This window comes from Planococcus citri, chromosome 2 (genome assembly GCF_950023065.1).
Source record: "Planococcus citri chromosome 2, ihPlaCitr1.1, whole genome shotgun sequence".
NCBI lineage: Eukaryota > Metazoa > Arthropoda > Insecta > Hemiptera > Pseudococcidae > Planococcus > Planococcus citri.
The window spans coordinates 19249147-19273100 of NC_088678.1; the positions used below are offsets into that span (position 1 = coordinate 19249147).

Below are 23954 nucleotides of genomic sequence, written 5' to 3' on the forward strand. Positions count from 1 at the left end.
TAAGATATGAAAAAAAATCAGGTTGATTTCAGAATTGATTTCTGCAAAAAATTAGAACTTTTCTCCAATTCATGGCTTCAAAATTGGAACTTTTTCAAACAGACAAAAATCATAATTTCTTTGAAATCCTGAAAAAAATGTCTCTTTCTGACACAAATTAGGATTTTTAAACAAAATTTCTTGACTAGAATTCAGGACTTTTTATGAATTTCTAGCAAAAAATCAGGACTTCCTTGAATCTCTGATGAGAAAGTCGAGACTTCTTCGAGTTTTTGGCAAAAATCGGAGCTTTTTTTCGAACTCTTGCTGAAAAATTGAATTTGTCAGTTCAAACAAATATCATGACTCCTTTGAAATGCTGAAAAACAACCAGGAATTTCTTAACTCTGGCATAAAACCGCGGCTTTTTAAAATTTCTGACAAAAATTTTTGACTTTTTTGAAAATTTGACTATAAAATCAGGACTTTTTTTCTATTTTCAACAAAAAATCAGGATTTTTTGAAATCTTTGGGTAAAAACTGGGAACTTTTTCAAATTTCTGGCAAAAATCAAGACTTTTTTGAAAACCTAAGCTGTTTTGGAAAAAATGTTCCCATTTCAAAAGATAATTTTAAGAGATAGCATATCCGTAATTTAAAATTTATTGATACATATTCACTACTTATATTTAAGAAAAACTTCGCTCTGATACATTATTTTAGAGGACCTGGCATATTACGTTGAGGACTGTCGCAATTGTATTCACCATTACTACTCTCCCAACATGAACCATAATAAAAAACACCCCACTTTGATTGTCCCTTGCCATAGAAAAACGGTGGATGCACCGGATCCGTACACATGCATGCTTTTTCTGGCTCGAAGCCGACTTTGCCCTGTGTAAATGGAATATTGCAAACCACAGGAGTCGATGAGAAGCCAGGTTGTTTATAGCCTATCCTGGTAGCTACAACGTTGCATATTCTATCGCGTTCGGGTGCATCTATCTGATCAATAGGTTTGCTGAAAAAATTGAAAGTTGAGAATTTTTTACTATATTCGTCTTTTTTAAAATTATCTATTGTTTCTTACCCTTGAAACTTGTGGTAATCGTCTTGACTGAAAATAGCTTTGGTATAGACAGTATGTATGGTCAATTTCATTATTAAAATATAAAAGCACAACAAATGTTTGAGCATTTTGTGTAACTATTTTACGACAGCACACGATGAACCTGATTACAACAATGTTTCTGAGAGGAAAATGAGTTCGCATATAAAGTTTTTCGCTTCATTTATAATTATAAAAAAACATTATGTACATTATTACAATTCCGATCATTCGTCTATTTACACAGCACAGAATAACTTTGCTTTTATGGTGAAAAACGTATCATCATGGCAATTTAAAAAACATTTAAAGGTCACATTGAAAAATTCGCAGGTAAAACTATAAGTTTACAGATAATTTTATTTTCCATTTTTAGAGCGAAACAAGTGTACAGTGTTTCTTTATTGAACATTTATCATGCAGTACTTATGTTTATGACGAAACTGTAAAAATCACCATTTCACGTGTGTTTTTGATGCTCTGTTGTTCAAGTGTAGGTACCTATTTTAAATTTTTAAAATTTTTTAAATATAGGTACCTATTATTTACTTCTTATAATGACTTATTCCTGCAATGAGGGGACACATACCATAGGTTTCTTCCATCCTTCAGCTTAGGGCAGTGCTGTAATATACATTCATTGTATGTACTACATAAATCAATATTGAGAAGTTGAATTTGGGGAAAATATTCGGTAATTTGTTACACTATTATAGCTATTTACAAGTAATATTACAGTTAGTTTTAGAGCGGATGTTGAGGGAGATCCAGTTACATACCTTAATGTTGATTGGAATCTCCCTAAATTCTCTCTTGATGATTGATCATACTACCTGGTCCCAGTCAAGCTGGTCCAGCCCACATCCAATCTATGGGATAGCGAGTTTTTTCTTCTACTAATACATTCCTTGGCAAGATATTGGATGCCTAGGGAGAAGTTCTTATAAATGTTGGTTTGTTCTAGTAGTGAATTTTTATGATGATGCAGAACATTATCAAGTACAGTACACTCTCAATAACTTGAAATCCAAGGGGAATGGTCATTCATTCGGCTTATAGAGGTTTTCGAGGTAATCAGTTTTGAGTTATGCAGGTTAGATTTTGAGAGCATTTGAGTTATAGAGGTCTTACAAAATGAATCAATTGAGAGATAATTATGTAAGTGCATAAAAGATTGAAGTACTTACATATGAGTTGAAATATTCGAGTTATATAGAGGTAAACGCCCAACAACATACGATTTATAGAGGCCTTCTCGCCATTTTCGGCAAAAGTTCAGGTTTAAGTTACAACTGTGATATTGAAGTGCATGAAAGATAGAAGTATGAATTGAAATTTGAGGCCACTAGAATCAAAAGTGTACTTCTCCACTTTTTTTCGAAAATGAGTTAAGTATGGTTTGGTATACTACAACATGTGCCGCATCCGATGAAAATGTCAAAATTTGAATTTTGTGCCAGGAAGTATGGTAAAACAGCGTGTAAAGTTAGGAATTTCAACTTATCTGAGTAAAGTCAACAGTAGGGGAACGGAGGTTGGTTCGGTTAATAGAGGTTTTCAAGTTAAAGAGTTTTGAGTTATCGAGAGCATACTGTACTATCAACTGACAATACTGGCAACTCCATCAAAATATGGTGTTTTACCCTCCTAGTGGCCTGGACTGAAACTAAATTTTACCACAAGCATCTGATTTGCTGATTCAAATCTCACAGACACGTGAGATTGAAACCAGTTACAAAATTTTTAGATCAATTGGCAACGATTATCAATGATCTGTTTTTTTTTAATGTTTTGAGATTATAGACACTGGACCTGCGTATAAGACAACCAACTGGCAGCCATCTTGGCAAAAAAACCTGAGTAACGCCAATTTATCCCGCTGGGTGATCTTGGCAGCGCTGTACTTCAATTTTGCAGGCAACAGGGAAGAGGGAGGGTTGTGTAGTCCGCGAGGTACTCCTGGCTGCGCGCGCAGTCAGGAGTACCTCGCGGACTACACAACCCTCCCTCTTCCCTGTTGCCTGCAAAATTGAAGTACAGCGCTGCCAAGATCACCCAGCGGGATAAATTGGCGTTACTCAAGTTTTCCTTACCGTTTCCGTTCCCCTCGGCCTGCAGTTGGTTGTCTTATACGCAGGTCCAGTGTCTATATTTGAGATATTTCATCAGATTTTGGTTGTTTCAATTTCATTTCAACAATATTTTGAGCAATTTTTCAAAATTTTTCTCAATTTTGTCAATTACTTGGCAAGAAAAAAGATTTTTTCACATTTTTATCCAAAAAGTGAGATGACTTTGCAGCTTTATGGCAATAAATCAAGACTTTTTTGGAAATTTTGACATTAGAGTGAGAATGTTTAGTGATTACCTACTGGCAATTTTTTAATATTTTTTTGCAATTTTTTGAGAGAAAATTGAAACCTTGTGTAAAAGAGCAACATTATTGATTTGTTTATTTAGCAAAAAAGTGAAACTTTTTAGAAATTTTCAACAGAAAAGTGAGCCTTTTTGGCGATTTTTCACATATTATTAGCCTTGAAAATTCCAAGTTTTAGAAATTTGACTCCATAAAAAAACTGTAACCGTAACCCAAATTAACCGAAAAAATTCTATCAAAAATCTGTAACCGTAACCTTTACTCATCTATCAATTTTTACCAAAACTGTAACCGAAATAATCAACATTGGAAAAAAATGTAACCTTTAACCATACCCGAAATTTTTTTCATTAAGGTTAGCATCTCTGATAGTATTTGATATTATGTAGTGACCCTAGCTCACTCTTCCTTGTATTTTACGCTTCAGAGTTGTCACTTCCCCCTTATTATGTGGTTGGGTCAGCAGCATCTCTCTTCCATTTTAAGTGCCTGTAATGACATTCTTCTCATCGTGTGTATATTTTCCATTGAATTTCAGTTTTTCTACTTTTTTTTGGAGTTGAGAAACTAGTCGAAAATTCATTTTTAAATTCCGTATCTAAAATTTCGCGGTAACCCCCGAAAGGGTGCCCAATAAGCACCACTCAAGTAAAATTACGTAAAAGTTAATTTTTGGCCCTTCCGGCGTCCAGATCGATTTGAAATTTCTGGAGATAAGAATAAATGAATTTTTTCCGAAGTTCAAATGATTGGAAAAATGTCGAAAAACAAGAAATCCTAGTGGCAATTTCTCACTTTCTGAAACATGCTTTGCTAAAGCTAATAAAATTTCAGTACCATACTATTGTACACCAACAGAGCATGAACTTTGATTCATTTTCCAAGCAAAGAAACAGCAAAGTGAAGAATAACGAAAAAGGGGGAAAATAAGTAATCCTAATTCAGCTTCAATCTTAATCACCTTTGTTTTTTCAACAGACCCCCCCTCCCTTCTTCATTTGTAAGCTCATCTTAAACACGATGAAAAATACGTAAATTAACGCTGAAAAATAATATAAACTCTTTTGTATATATTTCCGTATCTAAAATTAACGACAACACGGTAGGAATAGCAGGTTGATGTTATATGGGGGTCGAGGTGGCGGGCACTCGAGCGTAAGGGAGGAGGTGCGAAAACCTCCAAAGAGGGGCGTGAAGGTGCGGGAACGTGGTTACGCCGAAAATGGAAACATTTGTGAAAAGTTTGGAAAACTTGAATTTTAAAGTAACAGATTTCGTCAAATATTTTAAATTGAACAACAATATACGAGAAGAGGCAGCAGTCAGGTGCTGTGCTTTCATAACGATATCATTCGTTTAAACCTTGTCATTAGTAAAACACAGTAGAAAAGAAAGAAGACAGATAGAGAGAGCGTAGAGCAAATTGGAACCGAGAGATAGAGAAAGAGACATAGATCTCTGGCTCGATGAGCGAGCCGAGGAGACGACTTTTATACCTAAACAAAATGAAGAAAGTTAAGCAATTTAAAATGCAAATCAAAGGCTGGTTTATTAAATGTACGTTTAACAGGGAGGAAGCGGGGTACCCCGAGTACGTCGCCGACTCCAGCGTGTTCTGCTCTCTGCGCGTAGTACTTCGGGTTCAAAAGAACGACAAAGGATAATTCTGCAGCCGTTGCCGAATTCTGGCACGCTTTTCCGCTTCGCTCCGACGAATGCGATTTTACGCGCTTCGCTGATTACATTGCAGAAATAAGAGAACTTGCAACGGGCGGCAATTATGAAATTCTAACCGAGCTTTAACCCTACCAAAGCTACTACCACGGTACCATGCGAAAATACATTCATTCAATTTCGACATTCGGATTCGACTACATAGTAGGTATTTCGTTGTATCTGTTTTCGTTCGTTTGTTTGTCTCTCCTTCTCATCGTTATACGACGACGATAGTCGACTATATTGCCATTATGAAAGTAGATAATTTCGCGGGCTCGTAAACGCCTCACCTCAATGCCGGATCGCTCTAAAGGGGTAAGAGTATCTCATCATTGAAATTACTCCACCCTCTGCAGCTTCATCGTCACCGCAGCAACTCTTCTTCTCATCTTCGAAACGCGAAGCGATTGATTGTTTTCATACTACATAATACTTAATACACCCGTACCAATGTATAGTATCTATATTATTGAAATGAGTAAATTCCATCCCCCTCTGCCCCTCACTCACCGCAGCTCAAGTACATCTATTTCAAGATAATTATACAAGACGAGTCCTATAATATAAAACGGCAGATATCTTCTCTAGCGTAAGATCGGGCGATTTTTTTCCACCCTACCATTTTCACGTGTCCCTTTTCCATTGCTGTATAGAAGTCTTGGCTGTACAAATATGCCATGTCTAAGCTTCATTTACATGTGAATGAATATTCAGTGAACGAATAGCCCACAACTTGATGAATCGTACATCTTGTCCTCGTTCCCCTCATATCTGCTCGTCATTTCCGATTGGATTCATTATCCATGCAATATACATATGTGACTTTTGACAAGACGTTGTCATCGTTAAGATGAAAATTTTGTAACTTTGCTACCTCCAGAGGGAACCAATTGAGAGCTTCGATTTTGAGAAGGGTTTAAGCACGTGCCACAATCCTTGCACCCAAAATTTGAGCACATCAAATTGACTTGAAATTTTTTTTGACAAATTCTTTGAAAATTGTAGTACATGTAATTAGTATGGTCTGAAACCTCAATAATCAAAATCTCAGCAGCCCAAATTGTTTTTTCAATTTTTCAAATAAATTTTTGAAAATTCATAACTGACCATTCTTAGAGACTATGTTTTTTGTTTTTTTTTTAAGTATAGGTACCTACATTTACGTATTTAGACTTCTCGCACAATGGATATTCCAATATGACCAGAAATGATAAAATTTGATTAGGGGAGGGTTGAGAATAGCATCAGGACTAATTTTCATTATTTTTACTGAAATAAAAAAAACACCAGTTGCTAAAAATGGTCAATTTTGAATTTCAAAAAAGTTGCCAAAAATTGAAAAATTTATTTGGGTTACTGAAATTTGGGTTATGGAAGCTTCAAACCATGCTTTTTCCAAAAAATCACTTTCCCCTTAGTCCTCTGCGGATGTCTTGAGAGGTTCTTTTCAGTAATATGTGATCCTAATTTTCATGAAGTATGAATATCGGTTCCCGAGTAACACAAACTGTTGACCTTATCGACAGTCAAATTCATCGAAAACAAAATTTAATATTTGTTAAATAGGTAATCTAAAATTCGTTGTTTTCAATTACCTTTTGATAATACATTGATTTCTGTTTGAAGTATTATCGAACAGTAATAGAAGATTTATCGAGGTCGATTTCATATTGAGTGAATTTTAGACTTAATCGATTAAAAATCTTCATCAAAAGTGGAGTGGCAACTGAAAAAAATGGCATTTTATGAAAGAAGCGTGAATTTTGGTATGATGCATTTTAGGGCCAAAATGAAGTTTTTAAGACCGGGAGCCATTCGGGCTCCCCCCTCGAAGGAGGGGGGAGCCCGAATGGCACCCGGTCTTAAAAACTTCATTTTGGCCCTAAAATGCATCATACCAAAATTCACGCTTCTTTCATCAAATGCCATTTTCTCCAGTATTTCAGCTGTTTGCCACTCCACGTTATCAATTAATGTAATTAAAATCGTTCAGTCTGGATTTTTTATACTTTCTGTTAGTTATCTGGAAATTCCATTGATTATTGTGATCAAAGCTTCAGATAATTTCATCATTTTTAACTGATTCTAATGGGGTTTTTCTTGTTTTTATATTGCTCACTGGTACCTATCACTTTCTCTGGAAATTTTTGGTTGACCATATATAAATGGAAGAATAATTCAAATCAGTTTTAGACGTCTACATTAGGAAACGTTCCCCCATTGGGGGAAAATCTACCCATACGCTGAAAATGATGCCAAAACCAGCTGGTTTATTGATGTATTCTTAATATACTCATGAGAAAGTGCTGTTCAGGAGGCAGATTGGTGCACCAAAAAAATCTGCTCAAAAATATGCTACACGACGTTACGTGAATATTTTGTAGCGTATTTTTCTTGTGTAAGGCCGCAGCAACTTCAAATTACGCGGCCTGTTTCTTTGCACTGGAAGAAACCAACTACAAAATACGCCACTAACCTGTTTTTTGGTATATTCTTTCGCATATTTGCTAAATAACACGAGTAAATGTGGTATTTTACGCAAACGTTAAAATATTTGCATTCATTCTATAAAATGTCCCGGTGGTTAAGTAAGTAGGAAAGTTTCTCTCCAACTCAGAGACCCGGTTTCAATCCTCGGCAGAGTCAAAAAATGTTTCATGAATATTGGACATTGGCAGAATTTATTGTGTAAAAAAATATGTGCACTGATTAATGAGCAGAAAAGTATTGGCGGAAAGTGTTGCAATTCCTGTCGTGTTTTTTTGTCACATATCATCGGCAGACTTTCTCCCAATGGGGTCTGCACATGCGCCAGTTGCCAAAGTGGTTGGATATGTTATGAGAGACATCAACCATGTTGCAACGCTGAACCATCTCTCTCTCTCCACCAGTGTCAGACCCAGATCAATCAGTGCACTATAAACATTAAGTTTGGCGCATGCGTACAAGTTGTCCTGGATTCTGCATCCAAAATGTATGTAGCTGTCAACTTTGGGTGATTTTTCAACATTGAATTATTTGTCCATTATATACTTACGGTCAACGCAATTTTTACAAAATTTCAGTTCAATGACTGTTAACATACTTTTTAGAGGTAGAATGTGTTTGTAAACTAAGGTGCACTGGGGGAAGTTGGAATTCGGGGTAAGTTAGAAAACTTGCTCTAGCGCCTAGAGGTTTATATCTGGCGAAGTGCCACTAAAGGTGACTTGAGGGTACTACCCCTACTTCATCACGGCATAAAAATTTTCGCGATTCAGTTTCATTTTAGATGTCTTTGGTTCAATTGTATTTTGTTGTTGTTTTGAACTTATTTTGAATTTGGTCTAAAATAGAGACTTTCTATTTCTTAGTTTTTCGCATATAGCGGACGAACCGTGCGTCCTAGTGAAGATCTGATGAGAGTGATCTCAAAGAGAATTAAATTCTCTACAATTTTGTTTCTATGCAATTTTTCTAGGACGCTCGGTTTGTGATCTACGCCTCAGCAAAGTTTAGCCTGTTCTGACTTCCCCCAATTGGGGTAAGTCAGGGCAGTTTATATTTTATTCCACTGAGCGAAAGCTACTGTGTCAATCGCGCTCAAATTTTTACCATAGGTTAAGAACCCTTATGGGAACCTACATAATAAATTTTATCCATATTGGTTCATTAGAAGGGGAGTAACAGCTGGTCAAAGTTGAAATTGCGAAAAATCATTCTGACTTGCCCCGGTGCACCTTATGTCAAAATAAACACTGTAAAAATGTTTGTTGAAAAAATTCACTTCTTTTTCAATTGGTTTGTGTTATCAGCTGTATAATTTTATCAAATTGGGCCGGGACAAACATGATAACATCAAGCGGCTTCCACTGTAATTGACACTTTGATGTGAAAATCAGCAAAAATCAAGAGGTACCTATGTAAAAAATATTTTTAAAACCTCAGATCCCAATGCAAAGAGGATGCAGTTGCCAAAATGATGTTTTGTAGATTCAATTTTGAATCACCTAGATTTTTCTCAATTACAAATTGCTATGATGAAACTGGAAAATTCGATTTCAAATTGGGAATTTCATGAACAAAACTTTGGGACATTTTAAAAATTTATTTGCAAATGTTTATTCAGAAACAAGATTGTAATTAATATACCAAACAAAATAATTTAATTTATAGATAAAGAAACATGAAATAAATATCAAAAATATACCTAAGTAAGGATAACTATAAATAGGTAGATATCTTGGAGCTATATTTGTATCAAAATAGTGAATTTTATAACATGAATCAGAGAAGTTTGAGGTAAGTATACAACTTCCTGCATAGAACCAATGTTCTCCAACATATGAGTGATAAAATAAGTAATCTCAAGACGATTTGAAACAAATGGTTTCAATTCTGTGTAGGATGAATTATCCAACTAAACTAGGCACAATATTTTAGATTTGGAAAAATAATTATACATAATTATCTATTCTTTAAGCTGGCTAATTACCCCCTGAACTTGCAGATTGGATTGGACCTTGAAAGTAAATACCACTGTCAAAACATAAATGCAGGTAGACATTATTTCATGCTTATTACTGTAATGTTCAGCTTCTACCGACTCATTATTGAATGCTCAGTTGAACACTTCCTTTTCAAGAATCAACAAAAAGATGTGGAAATTTACCTTAGTACATATCTAGGTATTCAAGACTTTGATGTTTGTTTTTAAAGAAATATAAAATAAAATATACCTTTTCACCTTATAGGTAATATTAAAAACTTTGAATTGTTTTTAGAAATCTTAAGCATATAAAATAAAATAAAATACTTATTAAAAATCAAAAAACAGTCATTTTCTTCAAAAAAATTCAATTAAAAAAGTATTAATCCGTATTATCCGGATTTTTGCTTATCTGGACAACCAAATTCCAAGTCAACCGTATACTCATTTGCTTCAGAAATTGCAAAAGAATGTCTCACTTTTGGATTTTTCGTAATAGAAGCAGTTTTTTCTGAAACATTTCCTTCCTGGCTAGGATATTTAGCGAGCTGGGCTGCTCGTTCTTTCAATAATGGATACTGTGATTTTTTCGAATCTCCACAATTTCCATCATCATCTTCGTCGCTACTTGTGTCAAGATTATCTATCGATGAATGGACTGATAGACCCGAAAAAGGCATGCCATCTAAGCCCTGGAATTGGAAAATGAATTTATCAGGTAATTTTTGATTAAGCCAGGCTTAATTTATGCAATATGATTTCAAAGGATAATTATGTTACTTACATCGTTTTCAGCTAATATTTCATCCAAGTCTTGCATTATTTTTTGGAAATCAGGACGATCGTTTGGGTTATACATCCAACATTCGCGCATCATAGCATATCTGGGCAAAAAATAAGTCCAATTGATATGAAATCATTCCTATTGATTGATATTGTTTATGTGAAAGTAATAAGTAGGTACATACATTTTGGGTGGACAGTTGGGAGGGCATTCCATGCGGTATCCTTTGAGTAATATTTGGTGGAGTTCTTCGCAGCAGGGAACAGATGGATATGGAATGCCTCCAAGAGTCATCATTTCCCAAAGAAGAATGCCATAAGACCAGCTGTAAATTAAAATAGGTAGTTCATTAATATGATTTCGCTTCTTTGAACTTGAAGTGGTATTGAAGCTTATGGGTTTCATATCCAGTTGGAGAATTAGATCCTGCTCAGTGCTTAAAAACTCAATTTGAAAAAATTAAAATTTTAACAATTTCATCCAGGTGTATAGGTATAATTTTGAAATGGAAAAAAATGCTTTAAGAAATGTATGTTTTTTGAAATTTCTTCAATCAGTTCAATCTCAAGTCCATTAAGGTTGAAATCATGCTTTGGGAACTTACCTATCCGATTTACTTGTGTATACTCTCTGAAGCAAAGCCTCCGGAGCCATCCATTTCACAGGTAATCTACCTTTGGTTGAATTCCGATAGTACTCACTGTAATGGATATCTCGAGCTAAACCAAAATCTGCTACTTTCATGACATAATCTTCGCAAACCAACACATTTCGAGCAGCCAAATCACGATGCACACACTGCAATGAATTAAATTCAGAGTAATTAAGTAGGTATTATTTTCTTTTTACTTGTTTAGGAACTCCTTCACAATAATTCAGAGTGATACCAATCACCTTTAAAGAAGCCAAGTAATCCATTCCTTCAGCAATTTGTCGAGCAAAATTGATCAAAACTTTGATATCGATGACGAATCCTTTGTCAGTTTCAATCGGATAATTCAAGTCAGAACTGCATTGTTTGAGGAAGTTTTTCAAATTGCCATGAAGTGCGTATTCCATAATCATTAAAAATGGGTTTCCTTTGCAGCTAACTCCCAACAGTTTCAAAACATGTTTATGTTCCCCAATCATCTTCATGATTTCGACTTCAGCTATTATACTGGCCATATCTTCATCAATGTGTGAAGCTGAAAACGAAAATGTTGCAATTACCCGGTTGGCAAAACGGCATTTTTTAGACAGTGCATCTGAATAGGGATCTGACCACATATCAGTCAGAATGTATTTTCTGACTGCCAAAACGGCAATATCTGACTGTGGTTCTGAGTGTGGATCTGACTAGTCAGATCCACGCTCAGATCTCCACTCAGTCTTCTGACGAGTCACCGCCATCTTGGAATTTCAAAAAAATACTTGTTTCTGATTGGTTGATTGTAGTCAGACTGCGAATCTGACTGTCAAAACGGCAATTTCTGACTGCAGAAATGATTAGTCAGATATCACCAGAAATGTGCCAATCGGGTAGGTATCTGATCCAAATGAGGGATTATTTTAGTGAGTGGAAGACTTCAAAAACCTTTGAGCGTTTTAACAGCTACTGTGGTCCAAACGAGAGGTTGCACGATGCCATAAGCAGAAGCTTGGACAACTTGGCCAAATTCTCCTTCTCCTAATACGGTGTCGGTAAGTTTCAATTTATCTCTAGGGAATTCCCATTCGTCATCGATTGGTAATTCGTATTCCAAATTCTCAGCGTATCCGCGTTTACATCTAAATTCTCTGCATTCGATTCGTACTATTGGACATTTCTGTATACAGAGAACCATTGTGTTTTGTGAGAAGATGTAATCATGTAATTGAAATATTCAAGATAGCTTATAGTTAATGAGAAATTACCAAAATATCTGTGGAGTCTCCGTCTCTTTCGATGATCACTCTTTTGATTGTGGCTGGGAAGGCTGCATTCCTAATTTTTGATAATAAATATTAGTAAAATAATGATCCACTCGTATTACTTGAAATTTTGACACACGATCAGAAGTAAAAAAAATTAATGAATTAGGCTTATGATTGAAATTTGATGACAAAAATGCTCACCGTCTTTGCCTTACAACAAGACACGTTCCCAACAAGAGGAAACCAACAACAATCGACGAAACTATTATTATTGTAGAAGTCTGACTCTCAGTGTTGGATGGTCCTTGCAAAAGTTCTGGAATTTCTGAAAATTTCGACTTGAAAAGTTTAATTTGTTATTTATTTGATTTCGGTAATTTTTTATTTAGTAGCCTATGTAATATTCTGCTGGTTTGTTTCCATGACGAATAGGAATAGATATAACTTACTCTCAACCGTCAAATTAGCGACTTTAGCGTCACGGATTTTCGCATCGCTATAAGTGTACATGACACACATGTAACCGCCATTGTCATCATCAGTCGGGTTTTTTATTACGTAAGTATTCGTATAGTTGTGATCATGTAGCTGAAAAGCAACGGACGTGAGATAACAGATAAAATTATAAATCAGCACGAGTTCCTGTTTACTGAATGTTTGTTGATTGAGAGTGCTGATGTAATCGAATTTTGAAAAAAAATGATACGTGTATGTAATGTAGGAACCTAGGTACCTAGTCGAAGATGTCACTTCTGGTTGTGAACTGAATTTTCCCCCAAAATCAAAATTGGGTCCTCCAGAAGAGAGCTATTTTGTTTACGCAGTCTATTTTATATCAACTCTACCTATGGGGCCTCGGAAAACGACACAGTGCTTTTAGAATCACGAATGGAAGCAGTCAGGGCTTTTTTTGTGGAGGGGAAAGTTCAAAACTATCGAAAAATTGTCATAAAAACTGAAAGAATTTCAAAAAAATGAAAAATTGACTAATTTTGGTAACTTTAAAAAAAAAATTGATTTTTTTAGGTCAAAATTATCTAAGTACAAAATCTGTCAAGATTATCACGTTGAAATTTTTGAATTATGGAGCATTAGGTATCACTTGAAGAGCATTCAAAAATTTTTACTTATTTCAAAAAAGTTCAAATTTTTTTTTAACAATAAAAAATAATATTTAGATACTTACTTTGATTTTTTTTTCTCAAAATACAGTGGCGGGTAGGCGTGTATGAAAATTAGCGACCTGCAACTTCAATTTAGCGCCCCCCCTCCCAGGAAGGAAATACAAAAAAAGGCTTGGAAATCAGACATTTTCAAGCTCTTGAGAAAAAGTTTCACGATTGATTGAGACCACAGTGCATTTGTTACCTAATACTTACATTATTAATTTTTTTGCGCATAAATTTTGCATATTTTGCAAACGCTCAAGAAACACTTTTCACGCTCATGAAAATTGTTTTAATCTGCTGAAACGAATCATAAAGTTTTTTTTGGCTTATAATTAGTTTTACCTCGGTTATGATTTCTATGTCGTCGAAATCGTCGTATATTGCCCACATTACTCGTGGTTCATCCGGTGTTCTTCCATTATCCATGGAGCCATTGTGTGTTTCCACAGGGCACTTGAATTCTACATATTCTTGTTTCGCAGCGATGGACTTATCTTCTGGGAAACCAGTCTGAATACTAAAATAAGTATCTAAAAACGTACACGAGTAATTTTCAACTCATTTTTGAAATAAATGGACTATCCAGATCTGTGGAATAATTTAAACTCACTGTTATTGCCATAGGAAGCGGAAGAGTTGTTGTTCACTGATAGGGTGTTTCTGTGTGCCTCAAGGAAGTCTGGTAGTTCATTTTCTAATATAACGCTGCTCATGTTCAACATATCTACATCCTTAATTGGTGGTTGTGTTGGAGTTGTGGTGCTTGCGGTGCTTGTGGTGCTTACGGTGCTAGTGGTGGTATCGTTGCTAGTGGTACTAGTACCAGAATCAGAAGAATTTTCCTCATCGCTGCCGTCAGACCGTATGAACTGTATTCGTATGATACAAATAACAATGAAAATTATAACGCGCATTTTTACTTTTCAAAAGTTTAAAACTGTGAAACACCAAAAATAATCATTATGGTACAATGTTCCATGATGGAATACTGAAAAAAAAATATATCAAATGGTGAATCTTCTCGATAATGTAACGGCGACAGTCAATTTTATCGTATGAATCACGTACCAACCCGTTTCCTGCACCGTCAGAAAATTAATCAGAATCGTGACGACTGATTGCGAGCTTCGTTTCAATTATAATAATATCATGATAATTGTGTGGTTTTTTGAATTCAAATTACTCAACATGATTTACGTATATCAAAAACTTTTATTTCTAGTGGTATCATTTTTTTTTTTTAGAAATAAGCGCGAATAATGCTTTTGAAATTTAAAAAAAAAATTCAAGTTTTTTCAGCCTATGTATCTTAAGCTCATACCTGTATCTCTCCGGAAAAATGATTACAATTTTCATTACCTATTTCATGGTCATCTGATCCAATTTTGTGGAGAGTTTTTGTGAAGTTTTGCCTCAAATTCTTGAGTTGAAATTTCTTCGGAGCTGGAAGCTGCTAAACGAAGATTAGGGACATTAGTTGTTGAGAATGGAATTTTCAATCGCCTGTAAGTGTGTTTTTAGATTTTTTAGAGGCTTGCATTTTCGAATTGTTTGCAAAAAAGTATGAATACTGAAATTCGAAAATTATGGACGGCTTAAAATGAATGGGTTTTATTTACGACTCGTGCATAATCCTTAAGTTTTATATTACTCGTACTCAAGTCTAACAAGTTTCATGATTGACATTTATTTGGAAAAAATATGAATTCTGAAATTTGAAAATCAGAAGCTTGAAGCGTTGAGGTGCTCTGGAGGCTCAGCAAAAAGTTTATCAAAAAAAGTATTAAGAACCAAAGTTCTGAAAATTAAAATTTCAATTATTCGAATGTCATTTTTTTTCTGGGAGGCATCATTTTCGAGGTAATTTTACAGAACTGTCAATTTTGAAGTTTATTAATGAGGTGCTCGAGACTTAAGGCACCCTGGAATACGGATCAGGATCAAAGTTTGAGGAAAGTGAATTTCAAATCCTTTCTTTGTAATGACTTTCTTTCCAAGACTTTTTTTTTTTTTTTAAATAAATTGCCATCAAGTTTTTTTCTGGGAAGCTTGATTTTTGAGATAGGTAATTGTGAAAAACTGCAAATTTGGAAATTTGGAAATAAGACACTCGGAACTTTTAGGCGCCCTAGATATAGCAAACGAGAAAGTGCACAACAATAACTTAATGATGAGATCCAAAGTTGTGGAAAATTAAATTTCCAATTGTCTTCATTACATTTTTTTTTTAGTTGTGAAGAGGGGGGGGGGGCTTCGTCTTTGAAATGCTTGCAAAACATTTTGATTCTGAAATTTGGAAATGAGAGGCCAAATATAATACTTTGAGGAGCTTTAGAGGCTAAATGAAGAATTTTGCGAGGGAAGGGATACCTACCTAATTGGAACCAAGCTTGAATTTTAAAGCTCCTCGTTAAAAAGATGAAAAGTCGGGTATCGAACTTGAAAAATAGGAGAAGGGCGTAAGGGAGTACTTGAGCAGAAAATTCAAATACATATTTCGGCTTAATTGGCAATAAGTTCTGATTGTACAAGTTCCCCTACCCCAAAAAAAATAAAAAAATCATGAAGGTTATAAACTGAAAATTCGAGAAAAATCATACCTTTTATTAAAGGTACAAAATAGGTGCAAACATTTATTTTAGAATACTATACCTATGTAAATAAGTTCGTGTGAACTTTACTATACTAGAAAAAATAACAAAATAATATCCTACTTAAGTCAATCAATTAGGTAAGTAAATCATGAAAAATCATTTTAAAAATTCCTTTAAAAAAACACCACTTAATGTGCCCACTGCCCAATAGAGTACCTAGGTACGTAATTTGAAGAAAAAAAAAGTACCCAAGGTAACAAAAGTACTTTAGTAGGTATTCCAACCAGCACCAAAACTTTTGAATAGGACAAAGAGGAATATTAAAATAAGACCCCAAAATAGACCTCCAGCTCAAACCTCAGGTGCCGAAATTCATTTTTCGATTTTTGGTGAATTTTAAAAAATTCAAAACCATCAGTCTATATCTTATGACATGACAAAAAATTAAAATTTGATCAAATTGAAATAAAAAGCTGTTCGATTTGTGCCATATTTTTGACCTTCCGAGTCGATTGGTGATGATTTCGAACCATTTTGAAGCCTCCAGTGGGTTTGTAGACTAAACAGTTTTTGAAAAAACGCTGTAAATAGGATGAAAGATGAAATTCAACACCTATAAACTTGGATTTACTATTTTTGTGACACAATTGAACGATTTGAGCACATATTTTCAAAATATTTTTCATACTGGTTCAAACCCAAAATTTTCTACAGTGGTTATTTTAAAAATAAATAAATAAGTAACGAAGAAAGAATTGGTTTGTAACCTATTCTGGATCGTTCGAGTTTTTTTTAATGATTTCAAACCGTTCTGAACCTCTGTTGAATTTTGATTTTGTATTTGAAGCAGATGTGCCTAAATCGATCGAGTGGCATCCAAATTTTGGCACTGAACTCAATTTTCATCCTACTTACAGCTCCTCCCACCTTGCTAAAACTGGAGAATAATAAAATGCATTGGAGGCTCCAGGACGTTTTTATTTTACTTTGTCATAAATCGATTCAGTCGGTCGAAAATAGGATTCAAACTAAATTTCAGCCTTTCATGAGAATTTATTTTTTTTTTTGATGAAAAGAAAAATAAGTTTTTGAATTTTTAAAAATGTTCCAGAAATCTAAAAAATTAATTTCAGAACCTGAAATTTTGTTTGGTGTTTTTTTTGGGGGTCCTCTCTCGATTCATTTTTGTTCTGTTCAAAAATTTGAGCGACTGTTGGAATACTGATACTCTCCTTGTAAGTAAGTACCTAACATTCAAGGTAAAATTATGGTTGAAGTTTTTAATGGTCATCTTTCGCCAACATTTGAAATTTCTTTGCAAAACGTATTCCCTTATATTTACCATTTTCAATTCGCTCGTCATTGTTTTAGAGTTCTAACTCTTTTCTTAGAATTTAAATAATAAGATGAATTGAATATCAATAACTTATCATAAATGCAATGCATTTAATAAACTAATTGAGCTTGTAGTAGGTATACTTTCAGTCACCTTGAAGTAATAAATCTTCAAAAAATAAATTGTAAAAATGATTCTTGTCAAAAAGAGAGCCAAGAAATTCCATGTAAAATTTTAGAACTTCCTATAGAAAAACAATTCACGAAAACGATAATTTAAGCGAATAGTAAGTAAGTAAAAGGACTAGTTATAAGATAATGTCCCATTTCCCACAAAAATATATGCCTCAGCCTCAGTTTACGATGAAGTATAATCTTTTCCTTCGGAAATGGTGAAAGAATGTCGCACATTCACACCATCTCCCGAAACAGAACTCAGTTTTTCCAACATTTGTTTTTCCATGAAAGGATAATTCACCGATTGCATACTCGTAGGTCGTTCTTTCAATAACGGATAGTGCACTTTTTTGGTGTCATCGTCTTTTCCATCACTATCGTCTTCTTCGTCGCTGCTCGAGTAAAGATTCTCTACCGATGAATGTATCGATTGGATTGGAGAAGGAATGATATCTAAGCCCTGGAAGTTTAAAATGAAATCGTGATTTTTGGGTCTCCAGCTAGAAAATTGGATATTTTTAAAACAAAATATGAATATGTTAATTACATCGTTATCAGCTAATATTTCGTCCAAGTCTTGTATGATTTTTTGGAAATCGGGTCGTTCATTCGGATCATCGTCCCAGCAGTTACGCATCAGAGTGTATCTAACGTAAGAAAAAATATTCTATTAGGATGAAAATATTAGTTACTTAATAATTTATTCGAGAATAATACTTACAGTTTAGGAGGACAATTTTTAGGACTTTCCATGCGATATCCTTCTTGTAAAAGTTGAAATAGTTTCTCAATGCATGGAAGAGAGGGATAAGGGACACCTCCTCTGGTTGTTATTTCCCAAAGCAGTATTCCATAAGACCAGCTGTACAGAAAATTTTTTTTTTTTAATTTCAAACCTGAGGCAGAAAATTTTGGATGAAATTCCAGAGCTTTCATTGGTTGGCTTTTTGCCAGATTCAGAGGCGATTCCACTCCAGGTTTGATAAAGTTAACATCATATTGAGAAATTAAGGCCTTTAAACTCACATATCCGATTTACACGTGTAAAGTCTTTGGAACAAAGCTTCAGGAGCCATCCATTTCACAGGCAATTTTCCTTTGGATTTTTTTCTATAGTATTCATTGCTATGGATATCACGAGCTAAACCGAAATCTGCCACCTTCATGATATAGTCTTCGCAAACCAACACATTTCGAGCAGCCAAATCACGATGTACACACTGCGATGATGAATTCAATTCAGAGTAAATATATTTTTTCTCAATCGACTCTTACATAATTTACCTTTATCGAAGCCAAGTAATCCATTCCTTCAGCGATTTGTCGAGCGAAATTGATCAAAGCTTTGTTATTCATCACGAATCTCGCCTCCAATTCGGTCGAATCACACGAAGAAGAATTGTAATATCTGAGAAAGTCTCTCAAATTGCCATGAACAGCGTATTCCATAATCACCAGCAATGGACCAGCTTGGCTGCAGCATCCTAATAGTCGCAAAACGTGTTTATGTGCACCAATCATCTTCATAATTTCGACTTCGGCTACCATATTTACCATCTCTTCGTCGGTATGATTATCTGCCGACGAAAATATAATTATATTCAGATTTGTTCAATGTTATTTATCTAAAAGTGGACTAATTTTAGAAATCCAAAGACACTCCAAACTGAACCTTTGAGCATTTTTACAGCCACAGTAGACCAGGTTTCCGAATCGTAGATATTGTAAGCTTCTCCTTGTACAACTTTGCCGAACTCTCCCTCTCCCAAAGCACCGCTTAATCTCAAGTGTTCTCTGGGGAATTCCCATTTGGTATCTGGGGGTAGTTCGTATTCCATATTCTCGGCGTATCCATGTTTGCCTCTCAGTTGTTTACGTTCAATTCGTACTACTGGACTCTTCTGTAGATTGTGAATAAATATCATGATTATATTTAGTTACAAAACAGCTATTTCAGCGATACAAATGACCGAGTGGTTTGTACACAATTACCAAAATATCTGTGGAATCTCCGTCTCGTTCTATTATCACTGTTTTGACCCAATTTTTGAACGCCTCCGCTTCGTTGGCTCTGGATATCAAGATCGCTTTTTGCCTAATTTTTTGTAATTGAAAATACACAATTACACATGAATGATTTTTATGTCGATTTTGAAAGAATCATTTAAGAAGGAGGAGAGGGAGTGAAAATTCCTCAAAAATCTACAAAAATTTTTTAGCAAAAATATTTGAGCTTCTTCTAAAATTTTACATCATTACAGGTTGTATGACACTTTTTCAAAAATCTTATTAATCATTACTCCCCCCCCCCCATTTCTTCCTCAAAATTCTTTGAGGTCAGAAGTTGCATAATACTTTTTCAATAATCTCAAAAATCAGCACCCAATTTTGGGTTCAAATTTCTTAAGAAATGCTCTGAAAACATTTTGGTCGAAATATTTGAATTTTTCTGAGAATTTGAACTTATTTTGATGGGTTCCATTAATATTTGTTAGAATCTTTGAATATCATGGTTTGATTTTGCACTTAAAAATTCTCTATAAAATCCTCAAAAAAACATTCACGAATAATAACTTGAATTTCACTTGAAATTTTCACCCATTTTGATCGGTTGCATGAAATTTTTTTGAAACTTCCAGAAATCATGAGTCAATTTTTCAAAAAATATTCAAAATTTGAATTTCTTCAGAACTTTTGAACCATTTTGGTAGGTCGCATGACACCTTTTGAAAAATCTAATTAATCATGACGCAATTTTGAGCTCAAAACTGTTGAGAAATGTCCAAAAAATATTTTCTCAGAAACATTCAAAGTTCTTTAGTAAGTATTTTTCAGTTATTTTGGTGGGACACTCATCACATTTTTTTATAAATTCTAAAAATCATGCCCAAAACTCTTCAGAAATGCTTTTAAAATATTTTTGTTGAATTGTTTGTATATATATATTTTTTTTTCAATTTTAGTTCATTGTGATTGTCAATTGGTCACAAGGTGCATTTTCAAAAACCTAAAAAAGTTTTGAGCACAAAATTCTTTAGAAATGCTCGAAGAATAGAAATAATCAAAGAAGGTGAGATTCCATTTTTTTTTCTAAAATTCTGAAAAATCATAGCCCAATTTATGGCTCAAAACTCCTCAGAGAAATGCTCCCAGTGAGAAACATTTTCATCGAAATTTGAGTTTCTTCTAAAATTTTAAACTAGGTACCTATCACGAGTTGTACGAGACTTTTTCTAAAATCTCAAAAATCGTTACATAATTTTTGACTCAAAATTGTGTGGAAATACTTACTCAAAAAAATATTCCTCAAAATTTTGGAATTTTCCAATCATTCTAACCCAATTTGATGGTTCGTGGTACCATTTCTCAAAAACAGTAAAAATCGTGGCTCAATTAGGTACGTACTCAAACAATTCTTCAGAAATGTTCAAAAAACATTTTTTTTTTGAAAAAAATCTAAATTTCTCGCAAAGTTTTAACTCATTTTGATAGTTTGCATGATACTATTTCAAAAATCTCGCAATTCACGAGCCTTTTTTAAGCTCAAAACTCTCCAGGAATGCTCAAAAAAATGTTTTATTAGAGATACTCGTATTTGAATTTCTTCAGTGTTTTTGACACATATATTCTAATAGGTTTCATGGCATTTTTTTTTCAAAAATTCAAGTGATCATGATTCAATTTAGAGCCCAGAATTATGAATTTGGAAATGTTTAAGGACTATTTTTTGGAAACAAGTACCTAGGTATTTGAATTTTATAAGAAATTTTTAGCCATTTTGATAGATCTTGTGAGATTATGAGATTTTTTTCAAAAACTACAGGAATAGAAATCATGGCTGAATTTTGGGTTCGAAATTCTTCAGAAAAATCAATAAAATGTTTTTGTTGAAAGTTTTTTTGATTTTTTCTGAAATTTTAATCCATTGTGATGGGTTACATAATACATTTTCAAAAATCTTAAAAATCAATTTTGAGGTCAGAACTCTAAGGTGAAGTGGTTTTTGAAGATTTTTAAAGAATTTTGAGCCCAAAATTGGGTCATGGTTTTCGAAATTGCGAAAAAGTGTCATGGAATCCATTTAAATTAGGTACCTATTTTAGATATAATTTTTGGAATATCGGAATGAATTTCAATGTTTTCTCTCAACTTCAGAGTAGATGTATTTGGGGGAGGGGGGTGAAATAATTCAAGCTATTTTGCTATTTAGCAAATTGTCAGAAGGATATGTTTGATTTACGAAATTACAACATTTTGATGGATAGAATGCTTACCTTCTGTACCTTATGGTGATACCTCCTAGCAAGACAAAAATAAGAACAGCCGATACAATTGCTATTATTATAGGGAGTGTATAGGAATCCGTATTTTTTTTCTTCGGTGCTGAAAATTTCGACACGGAAAATTGATTATTTTTTTAGTAAACATACACGTGTAGATATTTTTTCAATGATACATAGGTACTTACGATCAAAAACGGTTAAAACTGCTGCTCTTGCGGCAAAGATTTCTTCGTCATCATGGACGATGCACATGTAAAAGCCATCGTCAGCGGAAGTGGGATTCTCTACTATATAGGTTTCATTATTAGTTGAATTTTTCGGCATGCTCAACTGAAATGAAATGGACGCTATAGATAACGAATGAAATCTTTAACATGATCTAATTTATCTTGATTATAGCATAGCTAGAAGGTGAAGGTGGAGACGGAGACAATTTTTTGAAAAAAATTTGGGGAGGCTCGAATTGTGAAATGAAAACTTGAGCATTTGTACAATTTGTATCAAAAGTGAAAGTGATGAGTTTTATTTATTTATTTTTAGAAAAAGTCAACTTGACTATGGTCCTGAATTTGTCCCTAATTTTGAGAGAATAGATTTTTTGTAAATTATTAAAAAAATACATTTCTTTAGGTTTATATTATTTTTGATTTTTTTCTGATTCATTTATGAATATTTTTATTTTACAACTTTCACTGCAAGTCAAATGATTGGCTTGCAGTCATTCTTACCTTGGTGATGACTGTTAAATTCGGTTCTTCGAAATCAACTATCCTCCAGCTTATTTGTTGATGTCTAATTCTCCCTTGTATGGTCTCATTATAGTCGCTAGTTTCATTGTTCTTGGGGCATTCAAATTTCGCCTCATTGATCGATACGTTACGTAAATCACGCGGGTAATTGCCCATGATGTAAGGCGAAGCTATACAAAAACATTCAATTCAACGCACTTTCCCAGCTGTGCTTAAAACAAAGTTTTAGAAATTTTTTTACAAACCTGTGAAATTATTGGAGGTTCTGTTACTCGCTGAAGTCCAGTTGCGTTCTAAACCGAGAGATTGTAGGTTATTTTCGATGAAGTCTGGTAGTTGTTTTTCTATGATGGTTAAATTCACCGCTATGAAGGTGATATTTGATATTGTGCCATTGGGCAACTGAATCGGAACAATGTTTTCCTGTGCCCAATTGAACCGAATTTGTAAGACACAGATAAGAATGAAGATTAAAACACGCATTTTGTTTCTCGAAAGAATAGATAGGAAGCTAAATAATGTTTAATTTCGATTTAATGTAATACCCATTTTGATAAAAAATTTCAAACCGAGGTCCGTGGTTTACCTAATCGTCGGAGTGAAACATTTTTCGATGAAATTTCAAACCAATGTCGACTGACGTTTGTAGATATTTATGACAAAATTATCTGGTGAATCAGCTATTAACATCCTGCATTATTGTACACAAATTAATCAAGAGTTCTGATAACTCAATGGTATAGATAGAAATAATTCACGAATCATTTTTTTGGTCGAATAACTGGTTTTAATAATTTATAGGTACCTACCTATTCAGTGCTTTGAAAGTTTTCTGAGCTTTCTTCACTTCTTTTCAGAATTAAATTCTTGAACAGCTAACAAAAATTTTACGGTAAAAATTTCAAAAAAAAATCTGTTTTTGTAGCCCTGTTGGTAATTTTTTTCTCAGCTTTTCGAGGCTGCATTCTGATAGAAAATTTTGGCATTGCAGCTTCAAATGTACTCAAAAAATTACAGGTGCTGAAATAAATTTTCTGAATTCGTTCAATTTTTGAGGAAATTTGGAAAGTTTAATTATTGCTTTTTCTTATTTTTGACCTTCCCAATTGATTGGTGGTTGTTTCAAGTTGTTCTGAAGCCTCCAGCGGATTTTTGGATTCTGCAGCTTCAACCTTTTCGATCGGTTTAAGCACAAATTTTCCATTTGTTTCTACTGGTACAAAACCACTGTTTACCTACTCCAGTATTTTTTTTAGAAAAAAAATCAGAAAAATTAATTTACGTACCTACGTCTTTTTGATAAAAGGATGAGCAAG

At 34.0% G+C, this 23954-nt stretch overlaps 2 protein-coding genes across 2 annotated transcripts; both read right to left on the minus strand.

Annotated features, from left to right (window-relative positions):
- Positions 1-9256: 9256 nt before the first annotated feature.
- On the minus strand, positions 9257-14496 carry LOC135834895 (fibroblast growth factor receptor homolog 1-like). Its single transcript, XM_065348876.1, has 11 exons — positions 14111-14496; positions 13843-14030; positions 12781-12919; positions 12533-12656; positions 12332-12401; positions 12012-12243; positions 11330-11622; positions 11040-11233; positions 10620-10760; positions 10436-10535; positions 9257-10343 (listed from the first exon to the last, which is right to left on the minus strand). The coding sequence occupies exons 1-11, from the start codon at positions 14412-14414 to the stop codon at positions 10044-10046; spliced, it is 2085 nt and encodes a 694-aa protein (XP_065204948.1). The 5' UTR covers positions 14415-14496; the 3' UTR covers positions 9257-10043.
- A 1587-nt stretch (positions 14497-16083) lies between these two features.
- LOC135834896 (fibroblast growth factor receptor 2-like) lies at positions 16084-23242 on the minus strand. Its single transcript, XM_065348877.1, has 11 exons — positions 22884-23242; positions 22618-22808; positions 22075-22219; positions 21881-21989; positions 19599-19701; positions 19279-19507; positions 18891-19183; positions 18633-18826; positions 18328-18468; positions 18154-18253; positions 16084-18066 (listed from the first exon to the last, which is right to left on the minus strand). Exons 1-11 carry the CDS (start codon positions 23119-23121, stop codon positions 17788-17790), a joined length of 2022 nt encoding a protein of 673 aa, XP_065204949.1. The 5' UTR covers positions 23122-23242; the 3' UTR covers positions 16084-17787.
- Positions 23243-23954: the final 712 nt, after the last annotated feature.